General features: G+C 33.7%; 1 protein-coding gene across 1 annotated transcript; it reads left to right on the top strand.

The window, feature by feature from the left end:
• The first annotated feature begins 30 nt into the window (after positions 1-30).
• Positions 31-1,987, top strand: LOC121249105 (GDP-fucose transporter 1-like). The gene has a single exon (XM_041147777.1). It carries the CDS (start codon positions 683-685, stop codon positions 1,733-1,735), a length of 1,053 nt encoding a protein of 350 aa, XP_041003711.1. The 5' UTR covers positions 31-682; the 3' UTR covers positions 1,736-1,987.
• Positions 1,988-12,962: the final 10,975 nt, after the last annotated feature.

Below are 12,962 nucleotides of genomic sequence, written 5' to 3'. Positions count from 1 at the left end.
TTTTTTTTTTTTTTTAAGGTCCCTCCTCGTCTCTAGTGAAGGGAAGATGCCACAGAGTTGGAAACCCATTTTACCACATCTTCAACATTCCTCCATAGTGAAGTCGTCGTTTTCCTTCCTAAAAACGACGTCCTTGTTAACATTTGGCTTTCGCTAGTGTTACCAAATCAACGCCATAGGATTTTCTTGCTAATCTCCTTCATTTGTTTGGACTTCAAAACCCTCTTCGTCTTTCTCTCTCTCGTACGCACTGCACCCCATTTTCTCTTGGGAACATTTTCTCGGATTTTGACTCGAGCATTTGGTGTCTACGATTCACAATCTCTCTCCATTTTGTTCAAGATCGGTGATCTGTCTCTGTCGGTGATGTGTAACCTTGTCTTCTCTCTTGTGTTTCATTTTCCTGCTTGAATCTCTGCACCAGTTCTATTATTGCTGATTTTAATTTAGAAAGGGACGAAAATTCATGTTTTTTTTTTTCCAGATTTTTCTGACATTAACTAGCCCGTCTTATATCAGATCGTCTTAATTTAAAATATCCACATCTCATTTTTGCTATGAAGTCGTTTACTACTTCATTTCCTTCCATCTTGGTTCATATGCCTCTCGTGGTGTGCAATCTTGCTATCTAGCTCTTTAAATTTTTCGGATCTCCTTGTTTGTTAACTGAGTTTGGTTCAAAATGTCTTCGATTCGATTCGATGGTACTAAGCAGTACTATGCCACGAGCAGTCTTGTGCTAGGATATGCGCTTTGTTCAAGCTTGCTTGCCGTGATTAACAAGTTTGCTATAACCAAATTCAACTATCCTGGCCTTCTGACTGCGTTGCAGTATCTAACTTCGGCTCTTGGAGTTTGGGTTTTAGGGAAGTTAGGATTTTTACACCACGATCAATTTACATTCGAGACTGCCAAGAAGTTTTTACCCGCTGCTATTGTTTTCTATCTGGCAATCTTTACAAACACTAATCTTCTACGTCATGCGAATGTGGATACATTTATAGTGTTTAGATCCTTGACACCCCTTTTGGTTGCTATAGCGGATACAACATTTAGGAGACAGCCGTGCCCATCAAAGCTCACCTTTGTGTCTTTGTTGATCATATTGGGTGGAGCTGTTGGCTATGTGGCCACGGATTCAGCTTTTACTTTGACTGCATATACGTGGGCATTTGTTTATTTGGTAACAATTACTACTGAGATGGTTTATATCAAACATATGGTGACGAATCTTGGGTTGAACACTTGGGGTTTTGTGTTCTATAACAATTTGTTATCGTTGATGATGGCTCCGGTGTTTTGTTTTCTCACGGGAGAGTATGCTGATGTGTTTGCTGCATTGGGATCTAATTATGGGAATTGGTTTGAACCAAATGCATTCTTTGCTGTATCATTATCGTGTGTTTTTGGATTGGCCATCAGTTTCTTTGGGTTTGCTGCAAGGAAGGCGATCTCTGCCACGGCTTTTACAGTTACCGGTGTTGTTAATAAGTTTCTTACAGTTGCCATTAACGTGATGATTTGGGATAAGCATGCCACTCCATTTGGTTTGCTGTGCCTCCTCTTTACTCTTGCTGGCGGAGTTCTTTATCAGCAGTCGGTTACCGGAGCTGGCAGTGCTCCATCACAGCGTGAGTCAACGGCATCAAAGCAGACCGATAGGGAGAATGATGGTGATAATTTCGGAGATGAGAATCAAGCAAAGGGCATGTCTGGTAAACTTGGTTCTGTATGAGAAGTTTACCCTCTATGTTCCATTTTTTAGTCCCTTGATCAAGAGGCTAAGTGGGTGTTGAAATTTTATATCTGGCATAATGGTTTTGGAAACTCTGTATGAGATCATATTTATTATTTTCCTTAGAAATTGAATTCTGTTAGCATTTTCCAAGGCATTTTCAGCATGGCTCAAATTATAGGGCTTTGGTTCGCTTCTGTAATCTTATTTATTGCTTTTAGGGAGTAAATGTAATGGTTGTGTGAATTAAAAGATGAGTCAGGATGCTGGTGTGGTTTTTCTTTCAGTAGGATTGAAAACTTGATTGCAAGTAGTTCTCTCTCTCTCTCTCTCTCTCTCTACTGAACTAACATTTCATGTACTTCATTTCACTCAAAAAAGCCAAGAAATCTCAGTCGTTAAAAGTTAATGTGCACTTGCTAAATGAAAAACATCTAGTTATATCGAAGAATATAATATGCGCAGTCTCTGAGTCTTTGCCTTCTATAATAAGCATAGGATATTACTGTGAATCCCTGGGCTGCAGCTACTTCTTTGTGCGGTGATGTTTAGGTGCAATCAGGAAAGGCTTTACCGTTTTCTTTCCAGTGTGGAGGACTTGGTCTTATTGGCAATGCAAGAATCAGTGGACGATTATTTTTTCAGGTTTGTCTTCTCTCTTTCCTTGTTGTCTGCACTTTCTGTACGATGCCTTATTAACTTTTGATGTCAGCGTTCTTCTTAAGTGCCATGCTGAACCTGTAAACGGGGTCTTGGATTGGGGCTGAACCTGTCTGTCCCGCTTCTGACAGACTTCTTGGTAGCACGTGAATTTTGTCAGAGGAAAAATATTTGTGTGGATTGCGAGTACCCACCACATGTTTTTCTTTGCAGTTCGGTTTGGCTCTTGCTGTCAAAACAAATAACATTAAAATATTTGTGAATAGTATAGCAATGAAATAATTTGTAAATAAGAATAAAAAAATAATGAATAATTTGTGAGAAGTGAAATAGTTTGAGAATATTTTAGAGCATTTGTGTTTCAAAATAGGCCTTTGGATCTCGTTTGGATAGTCAGATAAGATGAGATCATATAAAAAATCTCTGAATAGTAGTGAAATTGTTTGTTAATAGTAGTAAAATAGTTTGAATTAAGATTTTTATTGGATTTTGAAAAATTAGAGAGAAAAAGTTGAAGAAAAATATTATAAAATTAAAATATTATTAGAATATAATTTTTTAATATAATTTTTTTTTTAGGATTGGAAAGTTAAATTGCTTCTTAAGTTTTATATAGAAGTTTGAGAAAGTTGTAATGATTAGATGAGAAATTATGAAAGAGAAATTAAAAAGTATTTGTGTTTAAGTAATATTTGAATGTTAAGATAAGATAAGATAGGATGAGATAAACTTATAAAAGAAACAAGATGAGATAAGATCAACTGTTTATCCAAATGGGCCTTGGTGTCTGTTTGCGATTTCTGTAGCAAATTGAACTTTTTATAGTAACGTTTTTAATTGTAGAGTTTTACTAAAAAAAAGTTATACTTTTAAAAAGTTGTTTTTTGTTTGGTAAAGATGCACTCGAAGCGCTTTTAGGCTTTGTTTGGATTCGAAACTCACCTCAACTTACTATTATAGTTTTTTCTAATTTCTACATAAAATATAATAAATAATTTAACTTTTTCAAATCTCAAAATGAAAATAATATTCTAATAATATTTAATTTAACTCATCTAAAATCATTTCAACTCATCTTTGAATCTAAATGGGACCTTGTTAGTTATGGTGATTTTTTAAGGGCCTGTTTGGGGTTGTAGAAGAAGTCTTAAAAAGTGCTTAAATAATCTTAAAAGCTCTTTAATAAAAAATTTAAGTTGTTTGGATGTTAAATATTAAAATATTTTTTCATATCAAATAAGCTAAAAAGTACGTATGAGGAAAAACATTCCTCAAACGTGCTTTCCAAATAATCTGAAATGTAGTTCAAATTTTAAAACTTTCATTAATAGGCAAAAATATCTATTCAACTTTCAGATAATTACAACTTTTAAATTTTTAAAGATATAGTCATAATTAAAAAAAAAAAATCAAATAATCATCATTTTTACTTAGAAAGTACTTTTTTAATTTGTTTTCAGACAAATGTAACATATTTGAAAGTATTTTAAATATAAGGTTGTCAAATAGTAAATAACTTTTTAATGGTAGAATTTATTATTTAAACTATAAGTTATAAGCCCTAAAAGTATAAGATATATTTTTCACAATATTCCCAAACATGCACTAAATATAAACATCATCTGTAAGAGTTTTTCAACAAAAAGTTTCAATTTGTTTTTTTTTTTATAATCAATTTGGTGTTTTTTAAAAGTGAATTTTCAGAATTTTTTTTTTAGGTATTTAAAATATTTTTTTAATTTATCGAAAATACTATTTTTTTTTTCTTTAAAATAACTTTTAGGCAATTAAAAGCACTTTTTAACCCTCAAAACTCAAACTCAAATATGTACTTTTATACTATAAATCACACATCCTCTTCTTCTTTGTTGTTTTTCCTTTCTCTCTTAAGTAGGGATGATAATATGTGACACGATCTGTAAAATCAACACGAACACGATACAAAATTAGCAAGTTTGAGTTTGGGACAAACGGGTTGACCTATTAAGATACAATTAATAAACGGGTCAAATTATTTAACCTGAAATTAAACCACAATAACCCATTTAAATTTTTTTATTATTTAGTTGTAATATTAGTATTTTTCAACATACTTATGTTTTTATTGTTGGGATTGTAATGACCTATACTTATATTTGTTATTGTTGGATTTATAATATTAGTTTTATTATATGTTAAAATATAAAAATATTGATAGTTTTTGTTAGTAGGTAGTATTATTGTTTTTTTTTTAGAGATATTATGGCTACTAATACATATAAATTTTAACTTTTATGTTAATTTATGTTAATTTGGTCAAATTGGTTAGTTCAACACATTTACAAGAAACAGATTGAAATGAGCCGTGTCGTATTGACTAATTTCTAATTTATTAAATGGGATAAAAAGAATGATAGGATATGACATGTTATTTAAATGGGTCATGTTAGAGTTTGATGGTCTCACCCGTTTACCTTAATGGAATGTGTTTGGTTTACCCATGTACTTGAATGTTTATAACTTAACAGGCATGAACACAGCCATGAACACGAATTGACATTCTGCCTCATTTGTTTTCATAACTATTTTCATCTTATTTTATCCAATCATTACAATTTTTTCAAAATTTCATATAAAATAAAATAAACAATTCAACTTTTTCAAATCCCAAAATAAAAATAATATTATAAAAATATATTCTAACAATATTTTATTCAACTTTTAACTTTTATTTCAACTCATCTCATCTTATCTCATTTGCAAAAATAAACGAGGCAGTTATAAGTGTTATGTGGGTTCATTTGTCATGGCAAAAATGCAATTCCAACAACTACATGGCAACTTTCTCGCTTATATAATTTCTTTTTATTTTGAAATTTTATATCTTATTTTAATTTTTGGGTTTTTTAAGTTTTCGGTTGTAAGGAATTTCTTGTTCTTCAATTTAGGCCATATTTGGATAGTGGGATGAGATGAGATGGTTTTAGATGAAAATTGAAAGTTGAATAAAATATTATTAGTGTTAAGTCAAAACACGCGCACAGTCTGGAAGGGAAGAGAGATCCATTCTTGGGACACGCTGAGAGGCGTTGGGCCTCAATTAGTGCTGTATGAAGCCCCCGACAGTGGTCCAGTGTGGTTGTACGGTGTCGGTTCGTACAACCATGGCGATAAACAATATTTAAATGCAGAGAATAAAGAGAGATGAACATGCATATTTACGTTATTCGGCACTATGCCTACGTCCAATGAGGTTTGGGGAGGAGAGATTTCACTATAATAAACTTGTTTAAGTCTCTCATAACCTTTCATTTCTCACTGTATAAAAAAAGCTGTAGATTTATTTGCTGGAGAAGAAGTTCTCTGTTTTGCTCTCAAGTTGAAGAAGAAGTCCCTAGAAAAGAGAGAGTTGAAGTCATCTCGGCGAGAGAGTCGGTCCTCAATCCGTAGGTTCCTCTTGCCTTTTATCTTCTGCCTCTCACTTGCTTTAAGTCACTTCTCTACTTTTCTCTCCTGACACATTGATTTTCCTTACTTTATGTCAAATCTTATATTTTCATTTCCTGACATTACTTTCTCATGCCTCCTGACACCTTTATGTCTCTAGTCACTTCTTGTCCCTCATTCTTCTCTAATATTTTATCTTCTAGTGAGTCTCCTTCCCATTGGCTGGGCCTAGGAAATTCTATGGGCCGGGAAAAAATTTTCTCACAATTAGAATATTATTTTTTAATATTATTATTGTTTCAAGATTTGAAAAAGTTAAATTATTTATTATATTTTGCGTGAAAATTGAAAAAAATTGTAATAATAAGATGAGATGAGATGAAACCACTTCTTAATCCAAACGAGACCTTAAAAAATTGTTTTCTTATTTGGTTTGTTTTGTTTTAATAATTTTTTATGAGTTAACGTACAATTAGCTGTTTCGAGCCATATTTTAGCTTTTAATTTGTCTATATTTGAAAGTAACTCTGTTGTAAATTTCTAAAACTTTGTGGAATGAAACAGGAAAATTGAAAAACCAAAGTATATTTTGCAATCAATTAAAAACTCTCTATTGGACTTTATATTAAACAAGAGTTCTAACACTAATTGATGGAAGAAGGATAACAGATCAAAACAGAAAATATTCAATTGCTTTTTCATTGATTTTATATGTAGTACAGTGGTGGTATTTATACACAAAGAAGGAGAATATTCTATAACAGAAAATGGACACGTATGCATTTACAAATATTCTAGACTATTCATGAGATGTATTCTGTGAGCTATCCTTTTGCTTTGTAGTGGTATTGCTAACATGGCTTTGCCAGCCAAGCAGTCTTGGAAGTATTGTGAGGCTCGATTGAAGTGTGCAGAATCTAGAAGTGGAAAGAGGCTTCATGAGAATATTCGCAAGTTGATCCTTGCTAGAGAGAAAGGAGACTTGAAGAGTTTTGGCATGAATTCAATCTCGAACGAAATGATAATCAATATCCACATGTTTGGTGCAAGAATGCATCACTGGGTTCACCGAGAGGTAGGTAGCTCCCAAATTATCACAATAGAGAGTTGGAGGCTTTGACAAAAAAGTTCTCAATTCTGATAAAAGGGACTGTATCCAGATTAATTCACAAATCGCATGAGCTAAGGTCTTGTACTCAGCCTCAGTGCTGGACCTTGCGATAGTGGACTGCTTCTTGGAACTCCAACAGACCAAGTTTTTGCCATAAAACACACAATACCCTCCAGTTGACTTTCTGTCATCGGGGCATCTTGCCCATTCCGCATAAGAAAATGCAGCCAATCCAAGGGAATGAGAGGGTGCAATAAGCAAGCCATAATCTAAAGTGTGTTTGAGATAGTGTAAAATACGCTTAACAGACTGCTAATGAGATATGCAAGAAGCATGCATGAACGGACATACTCTATTCATTGAGAAAGCCAAGTCAAGCCTAGTAAATGACAAGTACTTTAAGCTGCCCACTACACTTTTGTATAGGGATAGGTCTTCCATTGAAGTAGAATCAAATGCAAAACATTTTGTAGAAGGGGACATAGGACTGCTCATTGGTTTGTAATTAATCATGTTAGTTTTCTTGAGCAAGTCAGGAATATATTTCCTGAGATAATACAAGACTAGTAGAGTCACGGTGACATTCTATACCCAAGAAATAATGAAGATCACCAAGGTCTTTAAGAGGGAAATCAGCATGTAACAGTGTACTAAGTTGAGTTATAGCATGCAGATTTGAGCCTGTAAGGACCACATCATTAACATATACCAGAAAGTAAATAGTCACAGATTGTTACTGATAGATAAACAATGAATTATCATATTTGGACATAACAAATCCCAAATCCAACAATTGTGAACTCAAACGTGCATACCATGCACGAAGGGCTTGTTTAAGGCCTTAGAGGGCTCGATTAAGCTTGCAGAAGTAGTGAGGAAATTGTGGGTGAATAAACCCATTGGTTGTGACATAAAGACATCCTCATCCAGTGTTTCGTGCAAAAACGCGTTTTGCACGTCTAATTGTTGAATCGGCCAGCCAGAGGAAATAACAACAGAAAGAACTAACCTGATTGATATAGGCTCTACCACAGGACTAAACGTTTATGAGTAATCCAAGCCTTCGATTTGACTATAGCCCTTGGCTACCAGTTTTGCTTTCGGCATTCGATTGATCCATCAGAGAGATGTTTCGTTTTGAAAATCTATCGACATCCCACAAGATTTTGAGAAAGAGCAAGAGGGACTAAAGACCAGGTATTAGTAGAGAGAAGAGCATCGAACTCAAGTTGCATAACCTTTCTCCATTTGGGAAATTTGGATACCTCGTTGGCCAAGGTGGGTTCATTAGGGGTAGTAGTGGAGGTGACATGAGCATGTGGTAATGGCCAAGAAATAGTGTCGTCGGTTCGAATTTTTGGAAAGTAAAGATGAGATTTTGCTTTGGTTTGCATGGGATGTATTGAGGATGATGGCAGCAGGATGGGAGAGGATGGTACAGGAGTAGGGGATGATGCCCTAGACAAAGAGTGTGAAGCGATGGGTTCAGGCGTGGGCTCACGAGGTTGGGTAAAAGGTGTAGAAGAAATGTGTGGGCCAAAGGAATTAGAGGGTGTGGGTATGGATCAGGAAGGAGAAAAGGGCCTAGAAGAAGGAAGCCCAGTAGTGTTGAGTGGGTGTTGGAAAGTGTTGGCAGGCCGTGTAGTGATTGGGGCAGATAAAATGGGCTGGGAGGAATGTGATAAACATGTGACTTGTTTTGAAAAAGGAAAATCAGATTCATCAAATAGTACATCCATAGAGATGTACATTTGGGCAGTAGGAACATGAAAACATAAATAGCCATGATGATCAGAACTATAGCCGAGAAAGACATGGAATGAAACAAAAATTCAACTTATGTTTATTATATGGTCTGAGGTTAGGCCAACAGATACACCCAAACGTTTTGAGAAAATTATAATCAGGACACTCGTGAAACAATTTTTCAAAAGGAGATTTATAATGCTAGACTAAAGTTGGTAACTGATTAATTAAAAACACTGCAGTAGTGAAGGCATCTGATCAATAAGTGTGAGGAGTAGAAGAGTGAGCAAGAAGTGCAAGACCAGTCTCAACAATGTGTCGGTGCTTCTTTCGACTGAACCATTTTAAGAGTGGGCATAGGGACAAGATAAACAATGAGAAATTCCAAAAGAGTATAAAATAGTATTGAGAGATCTAAATACTCCACCCCAATCAGATTGTAATGATCGTATTTTTGTATTTAGAAGAGTTTCTACATGACGCTTGAAAGATAAAAAAACAGTGACTACATTAGATTTACATTTTAATGGAAACAACCATGTAAACCTGCTATAATCATCAACAAAAGACAAATAATAGTGAAAACTACCCCGTGATAGAATCAGAGTAGGAGCCCAAACATCTTAATAAAGAAGCTGAAGTGGAGCATTGGACCGAGAACCAAATTGAGCATAAGGGAGTTGATGAAGTTTTGCTTGGCAGCAAGAAGAGCATAGACAAGGCTTGGAGGATGACTTCACAAGAAGAGACACTTGTGAAATTATTTTGTTCACTAGTTGCATAGATGGATGACCTAACCGAATGTGCAATTGAAAAAGAGAAACACGAGCACCAGTGTATGCTTGATGAGACTATGACTTAGAAGGGAAGATATACATCCCGTTGCTAGTAGGACCCTGAAGGAGTATTTTCTTGGTGCAAGAATCCTTCACATAAAAGTAAGATGAATGGAATTCAAAGAAAACAAAATTATCTTCACAAAATTTTTTGACTAAAACTAAATTTTTAGAAATAGATGGAACATGATATAGTTGAGAGAGAAGAAGATTGCTAGATGTGGAGGGGACGGTAGAGCTACCAACGTGATAAATGGGAAGGGTGTTGCCATCACCTACATGCACATGTTCATCTCCCTTGTACTCAAATGGATTAAGAGACAAGTTAAAAAAATTGTGAGTGAAATGATGTGTTGCAACAGAGTCTGGGTACCAGTTGTTGTCAACTGAGGAAGCTGTTTCATGAGTGAAGGAGGGCATAGACATGAAATGGGCAGATAAAGCAGAAGGTGAGGGTGATTGATAGCTATGATCAAACCTATAGTAGTAAGTGATTGCCGAATGACCTTGTCTATGGAAAACCTGACATGATGGACGATTGGGTGAAAAATAGGATGTGTTAAACCGACCACCATTTTGACCTCTCCCACTACCTCTATAACCTCCTTTGTCTCGAGACAAACATCTTCCTCTGTTATTGAAAATGATAGGGTTTTTGGAAGTGGAGTTGATTGAAAGTGTAGTTTGTTGGTGGGATAATCGGAATTCATGAGTAAGTAAGTGATTATAAACTTGTGAAGGGGTGAAAGGATCTACCCATGTAGTGATTGAAGTTACAACCAAATCAAAATCAGTTCCCAAGCCAGCCAACAGAAAGGTAATAAACTCATATGAGGTTAAGGTTTTACCAACCGCAGCAAGGGTATCACGAAGGAGCTTAGCTTTTTGATAATATTCTGCAACAGAATTGGAACCTTTCTTTAATGTAGTCAGCTGGTACTGAAGTTGCATGGTACGTGCTTGAGACTTGGCTACAAAGAGTTCCTGTAATGATGTCCGAATTTCACGAGAAGTAGAAGCATCAATAACATGAGCTATTATGTTTTCTGATAAGGACGAAATAAGCACACTCATAATGGCTTGAATTTATTCATATGCCCGAGTCGACTCGTTAGCTCGATTCGATTAAAACTTATTCATATATTGATAAATATAAACATATACCTATATATACATATATATATATATATATATATATATGTATTAGCTAATAATATAAGCATGACAATTTTATAATTAAATATATAATATATAACCTAATTACTTATGTCTATCTATTGAATATACTTTATAGTTATATTTTATAGTTTGTACAATAGTTAGTCGATAATATTTAATAACTTTACATACTAGTATGTGGGAACCATATATGAAATAGATATATGCTATTAAATTATGTATATGTATTAATAATTTTTATAGGCATATAATATATTATTATTATGGATAAATATCAACTAGTTAGATATTAATTATTTATAAATTTTTAAAATCTTATAATTCAATAGAGATTCTAGTTAGTTGTATAAATTCAATATTAGATTTTTTATTTTTTATCTATGTAATTTATTAATTATTAAATCTTATTCAAAAAAATAAAATAAATAAATAATTCGAACAGAGTTCGAGCTCGAGTTGAAAATTTAACTTATCAAGTCGATCTCAAATAAAAAATAAATAAAAATCTCAAGCTCGGGCTCGAACTCGAGCTCAAGTATTTTGAGTCGAGTCGAGCGTGGCAAGTCAAAGACCAGCTTTATTACAGCCCTACCTACTGGGCACTTGGCCAAGACTAATGGGCTTCACCTCGATACCCAACCCCCAGGAGCCAAACTTGCCCACGAAATAATTTTTCTGTAAGAAAAAGTAAACAATGATGGTTAATAGAATGGACAGACCTGACGCTGATCGGCCACACCCCGCTCACGGGGACTCGTATAGGGTAGAACGAAAAAGACAGAGAACCTTTAATCTTCTGATATAGGAACATCGACGGACCACCAAAGACACTAGCAGAATAAAGCAAATCGGGAAACCATGCAGCATTAATGACACCACTATCCGAGTAACACAACACATTAATGACACCGTCACTAAGGCACGCTGCATTTAAAGGACTCTGAAATGAACAGTAAAAAAGACATGGGCTCCACAGGGGCAAGCACGATCTGTCCCCTCAAACTCCCAGTATAAATAGCAATTTCTAAGTACGAAAAAGCTTCTGGTCTCTAGACTCTATCATTATTTTCAAACTTCTAAAATACTCTACTAATTTTGGTATCAAAGACTCTCCGACCCCAAGACTGCCCTCTCCGAGCTTCTTTCTTCTTTATTTTTGCAGACCTAACATCGAAAACCTAAGTTGCTGGAATATGGCCCAAAGACGTACGAAACATGACGTTAACAATCTGATTAATCTTTGAGCTGTGCTCTGTTTGGGTAGTGAAGTATTTGGAGAATATTCTACTACTATTTATTATTTTATCATTACTTTTCACCTACTTTTACTTATATTCAATATTTTATCATTAATTTTTCTTATTTTTTCATTACTATCCACATGATATATATATATAACAAAAGAATATATGTTAGTTGACTAGATATCTTATAACGATAATTTTGATTTCAAATAGTACTTTTCTTTTTCTTAAAGAAAATGGTTTCAGCCCCGATTTTTAAAATATTTGTTGCAAGGTCATGTTGTAAAAATGTTTATTTTCTTCGTGACGATTATTAAAAATTTTGCGACGATTTTGTATCATTGAGAAATTGACAGTTACGACATCAAAAAAAAAAAAAAAAAAGAGAAAAAAGAAAAAGAAACGAACCGTTACGGTAAAAAAATTAACCTGGTTTGGATTCTCAACTCATCTCACTACTATTCACTAACTTTAACTCACAAATCTCATAACTATTCACAATCCATATCACTACTATTCACAACTCATCTCAACTCATGTTCGAATCTAAACGAGGATATCAATGATGAATTTTAGTAGCTACAAACTAATATATTTTTTTTAAAAGCTTCAAATTACAAAGAAAAACTAATTATGAGATATATATTGAAATATTTAAAAAAAAAAAAATTATAATGCTTTTTTTTTTAATAAATTATCTTTATTTCGAATTTTTGGATTTATTTTAATTTTAGGTTTTTTAAGTTCTCGGTTATAAGTAATTTCTTATGTTTTATCATTTAATAAATTTATTTGATTTGATTTGTTTCTTATTTTTATTTTTGGGGTCATTTAAAGTTATTATTGAATTTTCAAAACTTTTATATGTCTTAGAATTTTTTTATGAGTTGATCTACATTGCACTTTGGAGTCGCATATTCTTTTGATTTGTCCATACATAAAATAATTTTATTATAAATTCTAAAATTTTGAGGAATAAAATGGAAAAATTGGAAAATCAGAGTTTTTTTTGCAATCAAATAAAA

The sequence above is a fragment of the Juglans microcarpa x Juglans regia genome, chromosome 2D, assembly GCF_004785595.1.
Source record: "Juglans microcarpa x Juglans regia isolate MS1-56 chromosome 2D, Jm3101_v1.0, whole genome shotgun sequence".
NCBI classification, from domain to species: domain Eukaryota; kingdom Viridiplantae; phylum Streptophyta; class Magnoliopsida; order Fagales; family Juglandaceae; genus Juglans; species Juglans microcarpa x Juglans regia.
This window is presented reverse-complemented; position numbering and strand designations above follow the sequence as displayed.

Coding starts and splice junctions, on each gene's coding strand:
- LOC121249105 (XM_041147777.1), top strand. CDS start 683: ATGTCTTCGATTCGATTCGATGGTACTAAGCAGTACTATGCCACGAGC.